General features: G+C 37.1%; 1 protein-coding gene across 1 annotated transcript in view; it reads right to left on the bottom strand.

The window, feature by feature from the left end:
* The window catches only part of LOC150107873 (cytohesin-1-like), a 287,240-nt gene that overhangs the window by 136,455 nt on the left and 125,259 nt on the right, over positions 1–25,526 (bottom strand). Inside the window, 1 exon segment of the mRNA XM_090390530.1 lies at positions 1,886–1,950. Coding sequence (XP_090246656.1) covers positions 1,886–1,950 — 65 coding nt within the window.

Raw genomic sequence — 25,526 nt, 5'->3', positions numbered from 1 at the left:
TTTCCAAATATCCTTGTTTTTAATATGATATTGTCATTAATGCCATCTGTTCAAGCCCTTAATCTTTGTGTCTCTGGAAGTCTCATCTTTGCAGTCTCTAATCTTTGGTCAAGTGTTTTACTTCTAACCCAGCTCTCAGATTAATAAGTTAAAATTAGCAATATGCTGATAGAGAAAATCAATATATAAGCAATAAAAAAAATTAAATTACATTTTTTATTATGCAACTCTCACCCAAGATAGGTTGTAAACCAATAACCCAAAAGAATTACCTTTCATCTTGTGCTTCCAACCTCTCTTTGGTGGGCTAAGAATTTTTTCTCCAAGTTTTCTATTTTTTTAAATATTCTTTATTTACTTTTCTACATACTCTGGAAACCTTGCTCTAAAGACTAAACATCGAACCTTTTCAATCCGCTTCAGAGCTCCAATTAGGATGGCAGTCATCTCCCAACTGTGAGATGAAATGTATTTCCACCTAAGGACATTTATGAAACATTTATGCTGTAGTGGAATATGACCATGCAGCCTAATGGTGTGTGTGTGTGTGTGTGTGTGTGTGTGTAGGCAGGTGGAGGGGGAGATGTTAATCACTTAGCCCTGACAAATGTGTAACTATTGAAGCCAAACAACAGTACCTATATGCATCTTGCTTATCCCTATAAAATATTTTGGTATAAAAAGAATAGAGAAAGACATGGACTAGAAAGAGTGTACACAAAGCTGTAGTAAAAACCAAAACTTACTTGTAGGAAGCAAAATATTTGGTGCAAAAAGTAAACAAAACACACACACATTTTTATAATGTGTGTGTGTGTTTTGTGAACTTAATCGTTTTTTCAAGGTAAAGAGTAGCACTGTTAATGAGAGTACATAATTTCCTGAATTTTGAGGAGACAAGATTTATCCTTGCAAGCTTTAGTAAAAAAGATGAAGATTTTGATGAAAGCAGTTGTGATATGTTTGATTAGTTTCTTGGGCAGACTTGGCACACTATTTATATAATCATGAGGCAAAAATTTTAAATGGAATAGTGTATTCATGTTTTTGTATGTAAAATATTTGTTTCAGCAAAGCAATCAATGAAAATGTTTGATTCTGAAATGAGGCACAGAATCACAAAAATCATCTCACTTGGCATCCTTATAATGGAAAGTAGAATACCAGATAGCACATGATGTTTTCTTCTCAAGGATTTCAGATCCTTGAGAAGAAAACATTCATCTGCATACTTAGAAGGATGACTAGCAAGAAGAAACCAAGAGTGTTTGGATGGTGGGTAGGGTTATCCACTATCTGGTTTGGCATGCAAACAATTTGTGAGATCCTTGCTGATGCATCAGCATATCTACTTGATGGATCAGCAGCTGAAAAAGGAGAGCTGGCTGGAATTGTGAACATTAAAATCTTGAAGGAAGATGACTTCTTTATTAAAAAAAAAGTTGTACTGAAGAAAATAAACACCTAAAGAAAGGAAGTCAGAAATTCACAATAGCTAGTGATATAAAGGGAGTGACAAACAACAAATGAATTACAATAGATGGAGCAGAGAGCAGAATATCAAAAAAGAGCTTCTTTTTAAGAAGTAATTCTAAGTTGGACACTGTGACATGATATGTCAGACTGAAATATATACAGATGTCATCTTTTAAGATGAAGAGGTCAGAGAGTGTATAATTTGGAAAACTGAAATGACTAGGTTTTGAAGAAGCAGAAATTTTAATTTGTTATGAAAATAAGTTGCAATTTTGCTCAGTGGAGATGAAAATTATCAAGGCTGGAACGATGACTATGCATATTAGTGCAGTGAATCTGGAAGAGAAGTTATAAGTAAAAGAGAACCATTAACCACTTATATATATTCTAAATTATCCAAAAGAATTACCTTTCATCTTGTGCTTCCAACCTCTCCATCTCTGCTGTAACCTCAGCAATTTCATGCTTGAGTTGCTGCAAAGATAGAACAAAATGTTTAGTTATGTTGTATCTTAGAATAAGAATTGCTTTTGCAAATTAAAAAAAAACACAGACAGTAGGAAATAGATATAAGTTGTAGAACCATCTCTTACCTTCACATGGCACATTAGTGTCATGTGTAGGCTTAAGATGAGGAAATAATATATGCATATCGACAGTATCCATAAAATCAACATCTTATGTGAGATCCAGTTTAACCTTATATGTTCAATTTTATTTACCTTAAAAGAATTTAGCTTGTTTCTCACCCCCCCCCCCCCTGCAAGGGAATGCTACAGATTTCCTAAACTGCTAGTTAGAGTTGTAAAATTGCTGTTTACATGGAGGGGAGGGGGGGGGGGTTGATTTGGTTTATAATTTACTTGGCACAAAAACAACAAAGATCATACTGTGCCATAGTAAAGGTTACATATACATAGACAGTTAAGGAAAATTGTGAACAATATGCATATTTAAGTTCCACAATGCAGCACGTATATAAACAGAACTACTGCAGAGGACACAGCAACACACAAGGTCAAAAGTTACAGCAGTACATAAATAGTCAACAATACAAGTTTAATAAACAAAATGCATGTATAAAACCAAGTTAAGGAATGCAGTATCTACATGCAGATAAAATTACAACAAATATCATTACAGCAGTAGATAAATAGGCAAAAGGAATTATTATACAATATGCATGCATAAAAATTAAAAATAATTTTTAATGCCCTAAATATGGTATTATTTAGGGCATTAAAAACTAAAAATACCCTAAATATGGTATCGACATATAAACAAAATTACAACAAGTCTAATCTTTAAAGGTACTTGTGCATGACTATAAACAATTAATTACATAACCACAGTAATTAACTTGAATGAAACGAAAGTACAGATATTTCATACTGAAAATAACAGTACGTCATCAGTGCATAAAAACAAGCATTTCAAAGAAACGGGAATGCAAAGTACATATAGTAGTCGATGGTTTACCAATTAAAAACTGTTGCCATGTTCTAGAAATTAATATTAATAAATAATATTATAATATTATTAAAAGGACTTTGCAACTTTCTTCGAAAAGGCGTTTATATTTAAAACTTGCTTCTATGGAGAAGACAAGCTTCATCCCACTGGATACTTTGTTTAGTGTCAATACTACGTTGTGCCAGACCAGATGTTTGAGGTTTAATATATTCGATATAATATTGATGTTCATTAATTCTTTTTTCCACAGAACGGCCTGTCTGCTAAAATATGCTAGATTACATTCACAAGATATCTGGTAAACATCAACTAATGATAGAGGTGACAGTTTGTCTTTTGTACATGGCAACAGATGAGAGATTTTCTTGATAGGAAAATATGTGGGAAAGTCTGCTCATCACACCTCTCAAAAAACTGGTGTTATCAAGTCATTAATTAATAGAGCACATAATGTGTGCTCCTCTCCCTCCAGCTTACAACAAGAACTTCTCACTATCAAAACATTAATGGAATTTAATGGTTACAGCCCTAATCAAATACAGCAGATAATTGACTCCTATGTTCCAACACCTCAGGATTCTCCAAGAGACCCCAGGGTTCCAATCCCTTATATTTCTGGCATTTCTGAACTGATTGGTAGAATTCTGAAGAAGTATCACCTCATTCTCACATATTTTCCACAAAAAAATAAATAAAATTAAAAAAATGTTATGTTGAAAAACATGAAGTAACACATTATTTAATTCTCACTATATATTACATGTAATTATCACAAATATCCTTTCTTTTAACGTAGGTTTTAATTATATGCTATAACAAAGTTTATCACAACTCAGTTTGTGTATTCTTTTTACTTTATTCTTCATAATGAAGGGTGAATTTATATAAATTAACCATGAACAATAATTTAACAAGAAAGGAAAGCAATGAAAACAAGAAAGTAAGTGGCACTTATGCACCCATTTGTATGATCCAGCCCTTGACTATTTTTGAAAGATAATTGCATTTTTTAAATAACGGTATTAAAAAGAATCTGCATTATTTAAAATTTTCAAGTATTTAATTACACTAATATAATTCATGTTGTGAGCTGTGAAAATAAGCTTAGGACAATACTGTATTACAATTGCACACTTGTTATTATTATTTGACACCTCCAGGGAGTCCAAAGACTCATCGAGGGAGAGTGTGCCAACAGCATCGAACGATTGGTCCCCTTCCAACTACTAACCGTGCTCAAACTTACTTAACTGAACCATTAGTAGCAGAGGCTCCAGCAATCGACCAACCTTTAATTAGATTGGTTAATTTTAGTTTGTGTTTATAATTACTGGTTTATTTTGTTAATGAAATTATATTGCAAGAAAAGTATGATTATTTTTAATATATTGCAAATTTAATATTTTCGTATATTAATAAAAAACTCTACCCACTTTAAAAATTTAATTGAAAATCTTACTTTAAATTATACAGACATACTGGTCAGCTTTGACATCATCTCAATGTTTACCAATATTTCCCTAAATGACACCTTATCACTCTTAAAAAACGTTTTTCCCTACTGATATCTTAAAGCACTTTTCCTTTGCCATCAATGCTGGTTATTTTTCTTGGAAGAACAAAATCTACAAATAGATAGAGGGAACTGGGTCCCCCCCCCCACACGCACACCAATTTTTACATGGAAAATTTTGAAAAACGAGCCATAGACTCTTACAATGTAAAACCTTCTATCTGGTTAAGATATGTAGATGATGTGTTCTCTGTTTGGCCTCATGGCCCAGACACATTAGACTCCTTCCTCAGTAACCTCAATAGCCTACATCCAAGAATCCAGTTTACGATGGAAAAGGAAAATAACAATAGTTTACCCTTCCTAGACACTTTAGTAACACACCTCCCTAATGGTAATCTTTCTTTCTCTGTATATAGAAAACCTATCAATACAGGCAGATACATTCACAAACTTTCCCACCACCACCCCTCTCAACAATATGGCATTATTAAAACTCTAACCAATAGAGCCCACAATCTTTGTTCCAATGAAATTGCCCTTTCAACCGAACTCAAACACATACACAACACCTTCCTTTCCAATGGCTGCAATGATTACAGAATTAAATAAATAATCAATTCCTTCCCCATTCCCCAACCATCTCTTCAGAAGGTCTTCAGAAATGCCATTCAGAAATTGCATCCGTGACACATCAGAAAAAATAGCCAGGTCGTTAAAAAAGTACACCCTCCATCAAGCATTTAAGCACCACTGTAAATTTACTACCCTTATCCATTCCACCAAAGATCAGCTCCCTCCTCTCTCAGTATCCTGTAAGCTGGCTTACTTTGGACAGACAGGCAGATCAGCAACCATTCAGTTAGAAGAACACAAGTCATACATCTGCAATCACAATTATGGTCAATCTGGCCTTGCAGACCATGTTTCGGATACAACCCACAGGATTTCCTGAAAAAAAAAACCACCATGCTCCACCATAGTAAATTCAAAAAAGAAAGACTGTTTTTTGAATCTGCATCTGCACTCAGGAATCAACCCAATTTAAACAAATACAGTTGCATTAAAACTTCCCAAAATTTGGGAAACATTAATATCAGAGATATTAATGTTTAATATTTGCAGGTGGCCTAGGCCACCTGCAAACACCCATTTCACTCACTTGTTTTACTTATCATTGTGTATTTGTTGTGTTGTTACAAAAAGTTATTTGTAATCCCTGAAGATGTCTCTGTGACTGAGAAGAAATATTGGAAGCATTAAAATTGGTTTTAATCCTTTCTCAGTGCTGATAATATTCCATTAAACTTCCAACATGGAAGGTTAATATTAAACTAAATGAATGCAGTGATCCGATTAAAATTTTATTTATTGGAAACGATAAACCTCTGTATAAACCTGGTTTACCACTCAAATGCGAGTGATCTTGAACACAGTTCCGTAGCATTATGTTTATTTAATATACATCAGGCGTTTAGTAATTCAGTAATTCCTAATGAAAAGCCGAAATAATAATATATATTCTCGACAGAACAACCAAATACTTGCATGGCAAAAAAGCTGTATTTACATTAAAAATCTCCGTTCCGATTCGTAGTTTGGGAATATAGGCATTAAATATTAATAAAGGTAATTAATATAACTATAATTAGCATAAACAAAAAATTATGTATGTTGCCATTATGAATTTGAAAGTACATGGATTACATAAATTACATTTATAATTTATATAATTATACATCATAGAAGCAGTGTCTTGGGCTGAACTTCTATTGCTTTCAGAAATTATTTTAAAATTAAATTTAAACCAGTGTTTATAACTATATAATGTAATCAAACTGATTTGACTGGGTTAAAGGCAGGCTTCGATTTTGGGCACGTGTTTGATATGATGTTTACGTCTCATCAGAAATAAATACAGGCGTCTTCTACAAACAAGGGATCTTCAAAAGTAGTCTGGCAAATGACTGTTTTGTGTAAATGTGGGTTATAAACATAACTTGTTCAGCAATCTAACTCCTTGAATCCAGATTTAATGCAACGCTCACATTTAAATGCATTTCAGTATGTATTAATATATGCACTTGATGCAGACAAACCATACTCAATTAGCAAAAACATTTTTTTTTTTTGGGGGGGGGGAGGGTAATAAAATCTATTGAACTATTTTACCTGTTTTTCTTCTTCCTCTTTGTGGTTCCAAGGTATTTTTCTTATAGCTGGTAAAAGGCAACACATATGCATTACTGAGATTACATGTGCACAATGATGTTTACCTGCACGATACGAAGATGTTAGCAACTCATAAACGAAATAAAATACGAAAAGCGTGGAGAATAAGAACCGTCAGAAATCCAAGTATATCTCTACACACACACCCACAGCTGGCACGCGACTAACTTGCAATTAGGCATATTTAAACATATTTCGGCTTCACAATCAGTTGTTCTAAAGTGGTGTTCTATAGCCATTCGCAAACACACTCCAAAGAGAACATCTGTAACGCTGTATAACTTCTGTTTCGGTGTCAATGTCTCTACATACTCAAGGCGTCCCTACATCTGCTCACAGGTTCCTGCAAGCAAAAAGGAATCACTAAATCGAGAAGCGGGACCAAATGATAACCACTAATTGGCTATCGATCAGCTTCAGAAACTCTATACACGCACTTCTGTACAGAATTATTCTGCATCAACAATGTGAGTGAGAGAAAGCTGAAATGCGCTTCTTACGATATGTGAGATACGAAGCCGAAAGCGGACGCCCCGGCAGCAGAAGAAAGACCTTGAGAGTCCACAGCGGGCACTGACTTCAAGCACCACTAACGGATGATGACTAACCTCATGACCCACGCCTATCGCCGAACAAGAACCATCTGGAAATAAATCAATCACATCCGACCAGACACACAAGGGAGGAGTACATAGCCGAATATCGTCCCCGTTAGAAATAGCCTAAACAGCTACCGAATGTCCTCTGCTTACTGTTCACCAGCATGGTAGTGCTTTCAACAAACTGCAGGCGGGCACAGGCGACTTCGCCAGCATAACCAGAGTTCATAACGAGTTCCGGTATGAAGGTTTGTATCGTTTCCTCTTTTCCTTCCTTGACACTACGATCGAGTTACAGCAGCGGCTGAACACAGAAAACATATAATCAAAAATTGTAGTTCCAGTTGCCACAATCAAAGAATTCCGTTAATCGGTACAATCCTAGGAAGGAATTGCATTATATATCAGTTGTTGAGACCGGAACTCAAATGGTAACCCTATAACTTTTGCTAAACAACTTCAAACTTTTGATACATCTTTCTTACCTTACGTAAATGGGCATAGCGCATGATCAACATACAGATAATTAAATTTTGGCTGGAAAAGAGTAACAATAATAGTTCTTCATTCGCTGCGTCATTCAGAGAACGACTTCCTGTTTTGTGCTTTTTTGATAAAATATTGCGATCAATGATACTCAGTAAAATGTATCCATTAAATTTAATTTTGGTTCGATAACTTAATTCATTACTATACACTACAGTAGGCAATTTTGCTATCTCAATTCCATTTATAATTTTATAGTAGTCCTAGAACAGCCCTAGGGCTGTTCTAGGACTACTGAGGGCTGTTCAACCTACAATACATCGGTGGATCGGCTGAGTAGAAAAAAAAAATCTTGGCACCAAGTACTGCTGACATATTAGCCGAACTCATCAAATATGGGGAAAGTGAATTAACCATTCATATATATAATCTAGTAATTTTACTACGGAGGTTAAAAACACACACACACACACATATATATATATATATATATATATATATATATATATATATATATGCCGACAACAATCTTTTATCTAATGTTATAATAAAAAGAATCTTATCTTTATACTGAAGAAAATAGGTGATCGTGTACAATTCCGAAGATCGACAGTTCACCAAATTTTTACACTTAGATACGAGTATTAGAGAAAGCAAATGGGGGTATAATCTGCAGGTCCATATTTTATTTATAGACTTTAGAAAAGCATAATAGTATTCATAGAAAGGGCTTTTGGGAAGTATTAAACAAACAAGGAATACCCCGTAAGATAAAATGTTTAATCCAAATTTGCACCACTGACAGCAGAAGCATGGTAATGGCTAATGGAATTAGATCTAAACCTTTTGATATTAAGATAGAGTTGAAGCAAGGAGATGCCCCTTCGCCAATCCTTTTTAATTTGAAAGCATTTAGCAAAAATATTCGAGAAATTGTAAAAGATAACATACAAAACAGCAACATTAGGGTATGCAGGTAACATGTCTCGTTAGCGAAAATGCTGAAGACATTAGAATAACATTTAGAAAACTTAAAACTGCTGCTAAAAACATTTTCTTTCCAGAGGTAACATTGTCTTTACCTCCAGTCTCTCCTGGCATAAACACATCACATAAATGGCCTCACCAGCATCCAAAAAACTAGGTACTCCTTTGTTCAAGATGCTATTTTACACCCAACCAACATATCTAAATCTGTCCATGCTTAGAACACTGCTCACACGTTTTTACTGCTGCACCTAAAACTTCCCTTAGAATCCTTGCAAATGTCCAGAAGTTAGCAATTAGGCTCATAGATGATCCTTCTCTTACGGATTCACTTCAACCTCTATCTCATAGATGCAGTGTTTCAGCACTGTCTATTCTACAGGTACTTTAATGATCATTACTCCACTTTCGGCTGCACCTGTTAACATAAGAGCGACAGCTGCTCTTTACCGTGAAATTGCAAACACAATGAACCCGCTTCTCCTTGTCCTCATTTATTCTATCCACTTGTCTTCTAGAACAGCCTTCCTCATGAAGTATTCCCAAACAATTATAACTCAAAAAAATCTTTTATCTCAGTCCTCAAGGGAAAAAAGAAACTTCATCTTCAAGCAGTACTGATTCATTTTCACTGCAGTGGAATGTTGGATGACCAATACCCATGTGGTCATTAATATATATTTCCTTCATAAAACCCTTTCACCTATCCAAGAATACAAAGTGTGGACATCACCATAAACCTAATTTCTCAACTTTATTTTTATAAATAAAATTCTGATAACGATTTTCTGTTTCCGATGTTTGTTCTCTGTAGAGTAGAAGCCAACATCTGCTCTTCTGGACTAGGGTTTGAATCGTGTCTTGGAGGGGGGGGGGAACTTTTATAAGGGCTTTTCTAATAAAGGCGAATTAACAGATCTTATGCAGAAGGTAGCATTGTTTTTGCTGCCAGAAACTTAGCCTTTCCTCGTCCCCAAAATATCAACCTAACACGAGAGATCACAAAACCTGTAACTGAACAGTGCTGTGATGGTTAAGGAAAAAGAAGAATGCTGATTATTATTATTTCGTTTCTTTCTTTCTTTCTTTCTTTTTTTTTTTTTTTCAAGCAGGAGCAACGACAGAGAAAACGCTGTAGGGAAAGCTATTCAAAAGAACAGAGAGATGGATGGAATGAAAGGGAAGGATGGGAAGCTAGTTTGATAAACTGGAAGTTAAGCTGTTGACCGTCGGCGTGCTTGTCTTTTTATATGCAAGTTCAATGGAAGTGGTCAGTCTATGGAGCACCTCCTCATGAAAACACTACAGAAAATGCATAATAAAGAAAGAGTATTTACGAAAAAATTATTAGGGCAAGTATGTCAGAGAGGTTATCCATTTAACGGAATGTCATCTTCTGGCTATCACATAAACATTGAGATTTTTTTTTTTTGGAGTATCAACGCAAATGCGAGAACAGCGGTCAGATTAAGGGTTTAATATAATAACTGAAAGTGTATAGTTGAAAACTACTCATGAATGAAAGACCACGTCCAAATTTTTGGACACTATGAATGTGATCTCTTTGTGCCACAATAGGCTAGAGGTATAAGTCAGCCCAAGAAGAGAAATGTGATAATTACTAAAAACTGACTATTATTAAAGGAGACGAGGAGTGAAGTGAGATCTTTCTTACAAAAAATAACATAACTATGTTTTGGTAACGTCTAAGTTCATTAGTTTATCCTCATCACCAGAGAATGTCAAGGGGATCAATTCTTAAAATATTCCACTGTTTATAAAAGATCTTCAACCTTGATTCATCTGAGCACAGCCTTGGGGGCACGCTGGCAATAAGGAAAAGAAGAGAAAGAAACCTGGCAACCCAACTGCAAAGGATAGACCATCAGATAAATAATAGCTTAGTAGCATGTTTCAGAAATGCCAAGAGCGAACCACAAGTTTCTCCAAACATGTGCATGACTTATTTCCAGATAAAGTGGATACGGTTGATTCAGAGGTCTACTGTGGAGCGAAAGTAGTGGAATCCACAGTGGTGATCACTAATTGCTTGGTGTCCATGTAGTGAACAAGTTGGTTGCTGATGATCATTTCCAGTGTTTTTGAGAGAATTGAGGAGAAGGCAATATAGGCCGTTAGATGGAAAACTTATCTCCCTTATCTTATTTTTTTGGGGGTGGGGGGGGAGTGCGGGATATTGATTAATTCATGTTATGGTAGATGCCATACGACAACAACATACAGCAATATAAGATGGGTGCTACTTTTGGAACGCAAAATTTGAGAGCGATTAGAGGTCTGTGTGGGGGGAGGGAGGGAGAGATACCATATGGACAAGATGACTTATGGGTATCCAAAGTATCGAGGATTTTTCTCGTGCATCTTGGCGAAAGATCAGAAGGTATGCAAGTATTGTGGGCTGAATGCGAAACTAATTTTTTGATTCGTGCCATTTGAAATACGCTGAATTTTTATCTCGGGATACTTTAGACAGGCTTGGAGAACCAGCCCCAGATAAAATATTGAAACCAACAATGCTATCAAATCTTGAGTGGTGTCCCTGTTTTACGGGAGGAAAATTCAGAGTTTCCAGGGAAAAGCAGGGAGGAATGGTACCGTCCCGATTACAGATGTTGGATTTTTTAAGCTGAAGGTAAAAAGGTCTAGAAAACGCTCTTTATTCCTTCAAGGATATGAACATTTACTAGTCTGTAAAAATAGACGAAGACACTTCGTGCCATATTTAAACAAAAGTAACTACTTGCTAAATGTTTGACTTTATATTAAAATAAAACATTGTACATGGATATCAAATGATATGTATAATATGTAAATATGAAAAAGGTACATCCAAATTAGTACAAAAAACTTAAATTCGCCCTGAATTTGTAGATAACTACTTCTCTACTTGACTTTTTTTTTTTTTTTTTTAAATTTCCATACAGTGTTATGCAGATACTTAGTGATGGATTTCTTGACAATTATTTCAAGTTTTGTTAATTTTTCCTCTCCCATTCTGTTTATTCACAAAACAAGTTAAAAACAAAATTAACAAAACTAGTGTTCTCTGACAGGTTGGAAGGAAAAAGACCTAGAGGAAGACCAAGGTGTAGGTGGATTGATACAGTAAAAAGTGCCTTAGAAGACAGAAATATAAGATCTGATAATGTTGGAGTCTTGACAAGTAACATACTGATTCGGAGGAAAATTGTAGATAGGAAGTTAGTAATGACGTAAGTTCTTCATGTAGTACTATCATAATATCCTGCACACCCCTTCAGAGTACATGTCAGGAATTTGATGATGATTTCAAGGTAACTTTCACTGATTAAACATTCTCTTAATACCTTGCCATTTACTTCTCGACTGTTTATCAGAATGCTTTCAAGAGATGTTAGAAAACATCAGAAAAATGCTGTTGAAGAAGTATTTGCCAACTGAGAATTATACCTCTTGCAAAATTATTATTACTTTTAGAGTGGTAAATGAGTGGAATAAGCTGCCAGAGTCTGTTGTGGGTGCTATGACGGTGAGTGAGTTCAAGGCAAGGTATGACAGATACTGTGAGAATGTCGTATAGTTGTGTGGCCATGATGTTTAGGGCCTCCCTCGATGAGTCTAAGGACTCCATGGAGTCGCCCGTAATAATAATAATTATCAAACTATTTACATCTTAATTTTAAAAATACACTTGCATTAAATACAACGATGAAAAACTGTAATTAGTCTGAGGTATTCAGATAGGATTCAGTTGCGATTGCAAGAGTCATCCGTGTCAATGAGAACGACATAATGCGCGTGGGAATGGCATTTTCCTGGGCTGACGTTAGGAATGGACATTTTAGACAAGGCTAAAGTGCGTACTATTGGTGCAACCAATAAGTAGGCTCAATGCTTAATATGCATATTGAGCTTTTCTAAGACAGTCTTGTTTAGTTATAGAAAGTGTTTTTTAGCTATTGTGGCCCAGTTACTTTTCTACTGATAGCCGAAGTTCCAATCCTATCAGGGCATGCTTGTTGTTGTCCAGAAGATAATTTAAGACTGTACGACGAGAGTATTGCATGTTTTACAAACCCGCACGAAAGCACACGCGAGGTGAGGTTTGTTTCTGAGGATCCTTCATAAGAGATGGGCTTACTCATCTTCAATTTCAAAACCCTAAAATATTCTTCGGGTGCTAATGAATTCTAACTCAGATGTTTTCAACACCTGAAGAACCAAAAGGAATGTGGTTCTTCCGACGGCTTTACGGAGGTGCCGCATGGGATGCTTAACATTCAGCCCATGAACTCTACAAAGGTGCTATGTGGTTTTTTCAAACATTTCGTGGATAGGCGTTGCAAACTATTTTTGTTTTTCTGTAATACCTTTGACGAATTGTGAGAACACGCACCTACACGTTGCCCTTGGGGGAGCCACACATTCAGTGGCTTCAGCGGATGCTAAATCTACCACCTGCTAAAAATTAATTGAAATAAACTTCATTACTATATAGTAATCACGTTTATTCGAATATTTGGTTTTCGCATGAATTTAATTTCTTCCAATGTCAGTATTTTAATACACAGGACTTCCTTTTAAAAGATTCCCGCTATTCCCACTACAACTTACTTGACAAAACTGTTCAAAGTGGCTACAGTATTTGAAACAAACAAACTGGATTAAATTCTTTAGTAATAGTACAGCAAGTGTAGGTCAGTAAATAAGACTCATTGCAAATATGCTGAAACTGAAATATAAAACGAAGACGTATCAACAGTCACGGTTTCAATAAATATTCAACGAATGTTTTTCTTTTATCTTACGAAAATCACCACCAGTCCCGCCCTCGCCTCTGAATAAGCATTTTTGAGGCTGTACGGTACCTTCACATTTTCGCGAGAAAATCTCTATTACGAGAAAGCAAATGAAGACCTATGAAACGAAATGATCAGCACTTAAAAGCAGTTTTGCCAGTGACTTAACTAATTAAAACTGCAGCTGATCAACAAATGGCAGAAAAGATACGATGAAGTCATAGAAACACCAATGCAGAGGTAACAAGAATGTAATGTAGGCAATGAACGACAGCAGGCTAATTAGTCAAAGGTCCCTGACCATTTCCTCTCCCTGTGTGTGTGTTCGTAACGATCAGCCTATTTCCTGTCTCCAACGAACCGGAACAAGAAGTAAAATTTGTAAATTAAGTAACTAAGATTTCACGGAACAATTTCCATGTACGAGATTTGCGTTCTAAATAGCAAATACTGTTAGAAAATACTCTACTGAATCGGAATGTAATAAATTCGATTTTATCTAATTTTATTTAATTCACACCAGAACTATGCTCGACGATTAGTACGCTCAATATTAACCTAGCGAAGTATTAGCAATATCCTCCTCTCTCTCTCTCTCTCTCTACCTTACATTAAAAAAAAAAAAAAAATCTAATACAATCTCTTAATTAAAATGTCACGAGTTAAATGAAGCCGCCGACATTAGTCGGGAATAAAATGAACAAGCGTTCCACTGTTATCATGCGCTACAGTGGCGACTGCCATTAAATAATCACAAACGTAAGAAAAAACAGCTGTTTAGCAAATACGTCATTGGCAAGGTCAGTTGCTAAGGCAACAAAGGCTAATTATATTACAAGTTAAACGCCTGTTTATTTTTACATGCGACCATGTTGAGTACGGAAATTTTGGTTATTTCGGACAAAAGCTTCCAACAACGGAGTCGTTCTTTTGCTACTACGGAAATATAAATGGAACACGACTAAGACGCTATCAGACGTTATTTTCTCCATAAAAAAATCTCCGAGTAGTAACAAGCAAGCCGTTTCACAGTGAACTGTCCGAGATGTTCGTCAGACAGATCGAATGACAACAGGAAACTGATGAAACGGGAGCGTGTGCCACGACCTCCAGTGTTGTTTTAACATCCACACTGGCGACTGCTGGCAATATTTATCAACGATATCTTCCAATCATCTGACAGTAGCCGTCAGGAGAAAGGGCACGACACAATCCCGAGGCCACTGCAATTAGACTGGCTTCACCGAATTTTGGAAGCGCAGCGAAGAAATACGAAAACAACGCAACAACACTTTCGAACAAACAGTAAGCAGTTTGTCGACATAATTCCACCATTGGTGTTGCAAGAACAAAATCAAGAATTCGTTGTTTCAGAGAACAAAGTCCACTACTGTAGCAAGGCCTGTGCTGCAACAGAGCTAAAACTAGAAAGAGAAAAAGATTTTTCTTAAAATGTTGCATAACATCATTAAAATCATATCAACGAGAATATAAATGATCATAAAGGATATATAAAAACTAAAGATAACGACAGGCAAATGCAATCGCGGAATGAAAAAAAAAAACTTCGAAAACGGGGCAAGGCAGCTCGGTAAAATATATTCAACCTGAAATGCTCAAATATGGCCCCAAAAAAAAAACATTTTACACGCATAATTCTGCAATCCCAAGTGATTTAAGTGTAGAGCCCCAATCGTATTTATATAAAAAGAGGGCGATAATAAAACTAAGAATACGAACAAAAAAGCTAAGAAAATTGGCGAAGGGAAAACTGCAAACAATGTTCATGGTCAAGTACGGGTTGCCAAGCCCCATACAACCCGAAATGCACACTCTTACTCATCATCTATATAGATTAACGTAATCTTGGACAGCTTCCTTCAGTCCACTGCTGGACGAATGGCACGCTTCTTCCATTCTGGCCAATCGTGTGCATATCTCCACCATAAATCATCTCCTCTTAGCGTTGATCTGTGTCAGACATCACACGTCCTGCCCAGCGCCATTACTGCCTTTTAGTATTGATGCAATATCTATGACCTTTGCTTCCTTAATTATTCTTTTTATTTAACCGTTTCTCAAAATGGTTCTGTCCACGTTGTTGTTTACAGTGTGTGTAGTTTGTTGTTGTTGTCATTATTATTTATTTTTGTAAAAGCAGTTTGGCAAATTGCCTTTAAATGCATCTCTCTAATGGTTAAAAATTCCCATCCTACTGTTCTAGCTGAAATTTCATTATCAAGTTGTTTGTGTAATGATTTATTGTAGATATTTGTATGAACTCACTATTTCAATCTTTGATTTGTTTTTGTTCTGAAATATTTTCAGAATACATTTTTTATTTGTCTGCATATCTCCAAACTTCCTTTGGTGATGTTGCTGTTAGTATTATATGATATCATAAGCGAAACAGATTACTCCAACAACATCCAATCCTCTTTCCTCCTAGCATAGCATATTCAAAAGCAAATAGTTTTGGTGAGCTAGTCAATCTGTCTGACTCCTTTTTGTCTTTCTTTTCCATTTAAATTTATCTGCTGAATCTTTCATTTAGTATATGAGACAGTCAGTTAATATTCCTATCGTCTATTCCTTTAAAGTTTCTAGCATATAGGTCTGTTGAGTAAAAAGTTCTTTTGTTTTTTTTTAACAATCTATGAAAATTAAAGAAATTGGTATATTAACATTCTTTTGTTTTTTCCATTATTTGATTTAAGGCTTGTGAACAATCTAAAGTAAGTTGAGAAGGAAGCTCTGAAACCTGCCTGTTCTTTAGGTTCATGGAAATTTAATATATTATTTATTCTGCCATCTTAAATTTTTGCAAAAAAAAAAAAAAAAGGCTTATAAAGGACTAGTACGACCCTTCAGTCTTGACTCCAGGTGTTGTTTGTATAATAATTTCTTATGTCAGTTTTATCACCTTCAGTGGCGGCTCGTGGCTTGAAATCGTGGGGGTGCTACAACTTTCGAAATACACACTATAAGTACAATGTATAAGTGTTTGCATAAAATATCAAAATTATGGTAAAAATTAAACATGAAAAAATAAGTTTATTATCGATAAAATTATACAGTTTGGTAAAATTCAAAATTAAGATATATTCTTGTTTTGTTTCATGAAAAATATTGTTTATTAACATGATAAGCACTACTAACACTACTACTGGCGCAAACTGCATATAAACAACAGTGCAATGCGCGCGGACAGTGCCGCATTACGCTAATAGCTCGCTATAATTAGAAGAAACACACGTATAAACCACAGTGAAAATTATTTAATTGTAAATATTTCATCCTAAGTATCTTAGGACATCATCAGTACAGTATTTAAACAAAAATTAGGAATAACATACAGCTAGGGCGCATGATTACAATAGAATCTCATGAAAACTTGCATATCGTGCTAAAGTAGTACAAAAAAAAAAAAAAAAACGTTAATCATTTAACACAGTTTTGTATGATAATTTCCCATACTTTAGGAATAGTAAGAACGTCGTTGCGGTTTAGGTTTGGTCTGTGTAGTAGGGCTTCATGTATGTTATTATAGTAGGGCTAACTGTATGTTATTCCTAATTTTTGTTTAAATACTGTACTGATGATGTCCTAAGATACTTAGGATGAAATATTTACAATTAAATAATTTTCACTGTGGTTTATACGTGTGTTTCTTTTAATTATGAACGCACCACAGGTTTCGTTATTTAAAAAAAAAAAAAAAAAAAGCTCGCTATGACGTGCATGTATATAAAAGGGTAGATCATGCTTAAGTAACTTGCTCACGTTTTATAACACAGTGACGGCTGAACTGAATAAGGGTAATGGGTTTACAGTGATGCTGCTGGATCTCACTAAGGCCTTTGAAAAAAAACAACATGGAATTCTAATCAGTAAACTGCGGCATATGGGAATGGATATAGGGTTGGTGAGATGGATAGAAGGGGGGGGGGGAATTGATGGAGAGATATCAGAGAGTAGTTTGTTCAGGAGTAGGGTCCAAAAGAAGGCCTGTGACTAGTGATGTGCCGCAGGGTTCTGTTCTTGGACCACAAGATCTGAGAGGAACTGTTCATTTGTTTGCTGATGATGCAAAGTTGGGGATAGCAATAGTGAATCCACACGATGTGAAATTTTGCAAGATGATTTCGATAGATTGGAAGACTGGGCTAAGGAGAATGGATGTCAGTTTAATGTGGCAAAGTGTAAGGTTATGCATTTTGGAGTGAAAAGAATAGCAGCAGTATACCACATTGGTGGAACTGTACTCCAGGAGATTGATGAAGCCAGAGATTTCGGAGTGTTGGTGGACAGGGAGTTGAAGTTTAGGGGGCACATTGCAAAAGTGGCTAAATCAGCTCACTTGGTTACTGAAGAATACTTTGACAAGCAAGTTATTGTTCCTCTTTATCGAGCCTTGATAAGACCCCATCTTGACTACTGTGACCAGATCTGGGCGCCAGAGTTTCTTCTTGATGAGGGAGGAGGTAGAGAGGATCCAGAGGCGAGTGACCAAGATGATAGCAGGTCTATGGAATGAACCTTACGAGAACAGGTTGAAGATCTGTGGGTTGCAGAAATTGGTTGATAGGCGGAAGAGGGGTGATATGATTGAAACATTCAAATTACTGAAGGGTTTTTACAAGATTAAATCAGAGGAAATTTTTCAGAACATGTCTGGTGGAGAGAACTAGGGGCCATCCATGGAAACTGTGCAAGAGTGTGGTTAACAAGGGTGTTAGAACTAGGTTTTTTGCTTGGAGAATGGTGAATGAGTGGAATAAGCTGCCAGTGTCTGTTTTGGGTGCCATGACTGTGAGTGAGTTCAAAGCAAAGTATGATAGATACTGTGCGAATGCCGAATAGTTTTTCTTGAGATGAAGTTTAGGGCCTCCCTCGATGAGTCTAAGAACTCCTTGGAATTGTCCGTAATAATAACAAGAAGAAACTGCATATCAACAACAGTGGAACTGCGCGACGGACAGTGCCGCATTATGCTAATAGCGCGCATCTCGCTATGACGTGCATATGCTTGCGAGCGTAACAATATGACACTGTGGAAAACACAGTAGCCTCCTTAGCCCTCCTAAGTGCTACAAGATAGGTTTTTATTTAAGTTAAGGGATATTATATCCCATATTGTTTCTTAGCCGAATTAGAAACTCAAAGAGTTTCATGCCGAATATAGAAACTATATAAAGTTCGGCGATTCCAAGCGTAAGCAAATACCTGGATAGTGCAGCAACTGACCCTTGAAGGTAGTGAAAGCTGAGGCAACTCATGTAAAAGGTGGGGCAAGCTCCGATCACTATTCTTGATATTTACCCATAATGTGAACTTAACTCCTAGGAGCTGTATTATTGTTCGACATTATGAGAGGTCACTACCCAGACCGGTTTCGACCTTTTTTGAGGTCTCATCAGTGAGTAGGTACTCACAGTGCTGTTCGATTTCTTCAAGCATTCAATTATTTTGTAGATGAAAATCTCATCTTTGTAGGGAAATTTGGATATTAGTGAAAGTAGGAAGAACAAGAGCATGATATGTTGGGATATCGGTAGCCCTTTTTCATTTTCGAAAATACTCCTTGCAACCAGTCATCATCATAAGAAGCTTTAAAAATGATAGAAAAGAGTCTTGAGAGGAACTATTCACCATTTTGTGAGGCAAGTTCAGCAAATTAGGAAATGGCGATTCATTTGCAATAACTGCTATTGAAAGTGATAAAAGCTTACTGACAGATTTTCGAAATAAGGCTAATGAAAGAGTACTAAGTGGTCCTACTGAAATGATTTTTTTTCATTAACTGTGGGAATCGGTTGATTCAATAGACGGGAGAAGAAGGGAAAATATTCTAACAGTCATTAGAAGAAGACAGATGAAATGGTTCGGACATGTGGAGAGGGCTGATGGCATTCTAAAGCAAACACTAGAAGGAATCGTTCCGGGACCAAGGGTTAGGGGGCGACCTCGATTAAAATGGACTGATAACATCAAAAAATAGACAAATTCCTCCCTTTTCAACTGACATCAAGAACAAGAGACCGATAAGATTGGAGGAGGCTAACAAAGAATATCACCTACCAGCCATGAATGACCCAACGGTCCATTTAGGACTACGGGAGAGAAGAACTGTGGGAATATGCTTTACAAACGCTGATCAAAATATTGAGCTGATGTCCTGCTTTCACACGTTTGTATAATTCCACTGCGGATTTTTTTGTGCCATTTCTAACTTGTTAAGGGTGCTGTGAGAGGAAAACGGGTAATTTGTAGTAGTGAGTGTGGAGAGGTGGAAAGAGAAACGTCTCCTCTCTGAAATTTTTGCACACATTCCAACTGAAAAAAAAAAATCATTTTTATTTTCCAAATGATTTTAAATGGAAGGAAATTATTAGAGTATTTACTACGAAAGGGGTACCAATAAATCGCAAGAAACAGTACTGCGATTTGCACACACATTACAAACTTTACGCTGATGATAAAATATACTGAAGATAGCATTTTCTTTCTAGCTTATCTCATAATTTTTAAATAATTTCAATTTCAACTTGGAAAATAATTGTTCTCTTGAAGCAAACCAGTGAAAAAATACCTCAATTCAGAGAAAGATGACAGAGAAAATAACAATACAATGTTACGGGGAAAATTCTCTTTAATATAAATTAAATCTTCAAAAATATACAGTGATATGATCTAGAAACCCGTGTGGATTTTCTTGTTGTCGATTTCTCTCTCCCCAGAACCAGGCATAGGGGGGACATTGTCCATGTCTACGCCTTCGGCAGCAGCCACTAAGGCTCGAGACTTTAATCACTTCGTTCGATGGTAATGAAGTGATTGAGTGGCTGAGTTGTTAGTGTTGAAAATAATTAAAACGAAATTTCAGAAATTCGTGAATAATAAGTAGCCAACAATTGTTAAGGTCAATCAAACTCGGTGACTGTCGTTCCATTTCTAACTGACGAACACTGAAACTCTGTTCCTGGAAGGAACAAAGAACATTTTATGCGCACATCAGATCAGACAACGCAGCTGGAAGAGTCGCAACAGCTCAATCCCCCACACCCGCGTATTTCCGGACAGGAGTTCCCAAATCCGCAACACTACACGCACGCACACGTATAGCTTCGTCATGTCACAGTTCTAGTGTGGTATTATCGACGGCAGTTAACAACCCTGATGTCATTTCACGAGGACTGCCAAAAATAGCGACACGTGCTCAGCAGCCGAGAGAGGCCGATTTTTAGAACTATTCAGATACGTTCAACTTCTGTTGCAGTTCCTTACAGAAAACATTCAGGCAATGTTCCGCAAGCCTCTTACAATTCGATAAAACTTTTAGTTTTATCAAAATTCACTGATACATGGGTTCCTTTACCAATTGCTAACCTACTGAATTTTTTTCACGCAGACATCCAAACGTGCGTTTCTCTTCCACAGCGAATCTCCCCCGACAGTGCGCATTTCATTTTCCACTAATGAGAGTACCGAACACGACAGTCTTGGAGAAAAACTAAAATCCGAATGCCAAAACAACTGTGATTATCAGAGAATCCGAGCATAATTCACGCATTGCAACGGACCCGAGTAATAGTAGTTAACCGAATCACGAGAACAAGCAGCCTGATGGGCCCCGGTGAAGTTTGACACTGCGTTAACTGAATGCGCAGATGAGAGAATGAAACGGATGTTGGCCCACTGCCAACACCAAAGGAGACAATAAGCAGCGTTTGCACGATCAGACAGAACATTTCTCACATTCAGTTTTTATTATCCAAGGGCATCGCTGACACGGTTACCGATAAAGCCAGTGTGGGCAATCAGCAGAAGAGGTCGAGCATATGCATTCATTGGCTAAAAGCACATATCCGCGTAATGATGCTCACTCGTTTCTTGAACAACTGATCGCCTCTGACGTTCAATGAATGGTGACGCTTAATCTCCCTCAACACGGGGCGATTCTACTCGATATTTCGAAATTCACATTTTCCTGGACAACTTGTAGAATAATTCCCGTGAAATTTTTTTAAAAAAATTGGGGTTTCTGTTGTAGGAATGTCGCCCAGTTCTACACCACACATACTTTGCACCCATCTTATGAAAGAATTCACTGACAATATTGAAGGGACAACGGCTGGCAAAAAACAGATGAATAACTGGACATTACTTTTATCAAATCCCCTTTCCACCCATTTATACGCTGCTTGGTTTTTCTTTTTCTTCTGAGAGGAGAGAAGATATTACTATGCGCATTTAAGGACTTCCAAAAAGGGAGAGTTAAAATCAAAAATCAAAACGACGCCACTTCCGGTGACTTCCGTGGTTTTGTTAACCTTACTTGTCGGATATAGTTGTTTCTTTTTACTTGAAACCTCTCAATTTTATTTGCAGTTTGTATTTGTTGTCAAGAGCGAAGGTACTGAATGGATTTAAGTAATAATTATGGATACCATACATATCAACATCGTTTTAAAGTATCAGAAATTAAACAAAATCGAAATTTTGTTATTTAAGCCTCTCTTTTGTTTTCTACATTTTTAATAACTTATGATTTAAAAAAAAAACTATTAGACGAGTTTGTTAAAAAAAAAAAATCGATTTGAAACTTCGCTGCTCCCACTCAAGAGCATCGTCAGCACCAATTTCAAGGGTGGTAAATCACATCCCTGAAACTTAGAATTTCCAATTTCCCAGTTATCTTTTGTATGTTTAAAGGACCGCAAATATAGATCTATGAAACGGCAAACTATTATTTAATATTAATAAATACAGTTGCCAATGAAAGCATAGTGCTGTTAAAATTAGGGCTGAAATGAATTCAAACATTAAACGTTTTCACTTCAATATTTTAGCATAAAATTTTTTAATATTTTATATTAACGCTAATATAAAATCGACATGCCGTCGTTTTGAAAAAAAAAATAGCAGTTCCACTCGAAATTTATTACAGAATGGGGGGGGGGGGGAATTGTGAGCGATCGGATACGCAGGAAGTCTTATAATAGCATGATATATTTGCATCACATATACAATGCTTGGAAAGAAGTCAAAGGACACCCCATGGGCAAAGTGAATCATGCATGTAACGAGTCACGTGCTTGCAGCCGGTATAAATTGCAGGAATTGCGAGAAGGGAACTGACGGATTTTGAAAGAAGGGGTATCAACTTCATTCCTCCAAAGAAAAAGACATATTGGATAATTTCTGACCATCATGATCATTAATCGTCTGATCTAAAATCCAACGCGGATATTTTCTTCGAAAATCTGGCTGGGGTGCGTTGTTATCCGTCTAGACAAGAAAGACCAGTCAATGAAAACACATAAAAGCAAGCAAACCCATCTGCCGGGTATGTAGTTCTGTAGAAACGATCAGGCATTGCATTTATGACTGTCCATTTGCGCAACAGATCTAATTGAATGTAGGCAAGGATTTGCAAATTTCAACCTTCACGGTAGATGAATTATTCTTTTTTCCCCCCTTTCCTTCTTCCGACGAAGAAGGAAACCAAGCTTTATGCGTTCCTCATTACACAACTAAAGTATCATATTTGGAAGACCATGCAAAGGAACATACCTGTCCCCCCCCCCCCATATGGAAGTTATATAATACTATTATTAGTATGTTTTCTCACTCTCTTTTCAGCTTCCTCATCAGGGAAAAAGCTCTTTTAGGCATACTGGGATTTGTAGAACAGTGGTGCAACCCACCATGCTGCAAATTAGATCAAGGTAAGCTCAAGTTTGTTCTTCCGTTTATTTGCGTATCAGCAGTGTTTTTGTTCTTCTTTTCAACGCTTTCCTCTATCTCTTTAACGAAATGGGAATTCTAAGCGAACATGGTATGCGAAGGCAAACTGAAAGCGGGAAGCGCCGAAAGGGAGGGATCTCCCAAGCGCCGAATTTTCCACAATCTTTTTCTGTTTGTGTTTCAGCACATATACGGATACAGACCACGCTGTAAAATGAAGTTATAAATTAACTGATGATTTAAAACCATTTACTGAGATCTAGAATAACAGATCAGTGATGTATTTGTACATGCTGTCTCAGGGAACTGACGAACTTTGAAAGAAGCGTTAAGATAGGATGGTATGTTGCAGGCCTATCTGTTCGGTAAAGTGGACAATCCCAGGTCCACAATCAGTGATACCATACTGAGATGGAAGCGCAGGGAGTCAAATACAAGTGCCACCTGCAGTAGACAACCCATCACCCACCGAAAGTGACCGTAGGGTGCGTACGAATGATGTAAGAACCGCCATTCGTCGGCCGACACGTTGAATTCAGAGTTCCGGGCATCTACATGCAGCATCTTCTTCGGTAGTGCAAAGAGTGTACAATGGGACTTGGAAAGCTGTGTTATGGAGCGGCGAATCACGAGGTAAACGTCTCTTACCAAAGTGCATAACCCCAACCATGAAATTCCAAGGTGGCGGTGGATTGGTATGGTCCTGTATTTCCTGGTTTGCTCTCTTTGTGGTGCCACGAACGCTGAACTCCGAGAGGTATCTCAACATTATGGACAATGCAATGCTTTCTACTTTGTGGCGTTTTTACGGAACTCATCACTGTCTCTTTCAGAAAGACAATGCACGGTGTCATAAGGCTGCTGCTACTGTAACTGCGGGGTTTGTGGACATGAACATCACCGCACTCGACTGGCCTCCAGAGAGCCCTGATCTCAACCCTACCGAACATCTGTGGAACGAACTAGAGCGTCGGGTGAGGTCAAGGGAAGTCCTCCCTACAACAGTCCAGGACCTCATTACATGCCTACAGGAAGAACGGTCGAAATTCCCACTGGCTGCTATCGTACGCTTGTGGAAAGTATGTCCCGTAAAACTGCTCAGTGATCGCAGCGAAAGGAGGTCCTACATCTTATTAAGGTGGATGTCATGGCTGTTTTCCCCTCACACTACGGCGTCGGTTGACTTCTCTCTCCAAGCAGTGCAGTTGCTTGCGTTTAAGAACAAGAAGAAAAAAAAGTAAACTGAAGCACACAACAAATGCATTTTACTTATGATGCACATTTACAATGATTTCTCCCCCGCAGATGTATTTTGTAAAGAAATACATAATAACAGTTTGCAATAAAATTTTTAATTTTTTGTCTTTTGTCATGTAAAAATTTGTTGTGCATCCAATTTTCCATTCGTTTGAAGGCAATGCCAGCTATTAGTTAATTATTTCACGATGGGCAGCATCAATTGTCTCGAAAACCTGCCATGATATGATTCAAATAAAATCGTTAAAATTTAGAGTAGCGTTTTCCGAGAACGACGGAAGAGCACCATCGGTTATTATTTGATAAGGGTTACATTACTTACCATCCTCCAAAGAGCGAACCGTCTTCTCCGAGGGACACGGCAGGGCCAAATAAAAATCCAAATTACTGATGCATTTAACTCAATTTTTTGTTCGAAGACTTACTCGCATGAATTGGTTTGAATGAACAGCTTTAAAAGAACACTGATGGCGAGGCGTTATCCATTTTGACGTCGATTCTTAGGAGGCATTCCAAAATATATCGAGTCCTTTGTTCTACGAATGTATGCCCGATTACATACATAAAGTGCTGTTAAGAAACGCCACCACTGCTAAAAACAGCTTTAAGATAAATTACTGCAAAGATTTTATTCCCGAAATATAAACATTTGGCGAAGAAGCAATCGTACGGTCCACGCAATGCCGAATGTTGGGAACAATGGAATAAACGGCAGATCAAAAGCATCTGAGTGGAAAACATGTGATGCGGCACGCGCTATCGGACAAGCGTCGGTTTGAATCCGGAGGAAAGAGGGCCTCACTGCCGCATACGTTAGCGTTCCCCTTGTAACTCATTACGATGCGGGGGAAAGACAGGGGCATATCGCTCGGTAGCACGTGAACAACCGTGCATCATCGGTGAGTATCCCTACCCCTCGGCAGGAATGAACGTGAGTCATAGAATCTTTCGTGT

The sequence above is a fragment of the Typopeltis vanoorti genome, chromosome 3 (genome assembly GCF_054136105.1).
Source record: "Typopeltis vanoorti isolate ZY-2024b chromosome 3, IOZ_Tvanoo_1.0, whole genome shotgun sequence".
Lineage (NCBI taxonomy): Eukaryota > Metazoa > Arthropoda > Arachnida > Uropygi > Thelyphonidae > Typopeltis > Typopeltis vanoorti.
The sequence above is the reverse complement of the archived record's forward strand: the minus strand, read 5'-3'. Positions and strand labels throughout refer to the sequence as shown.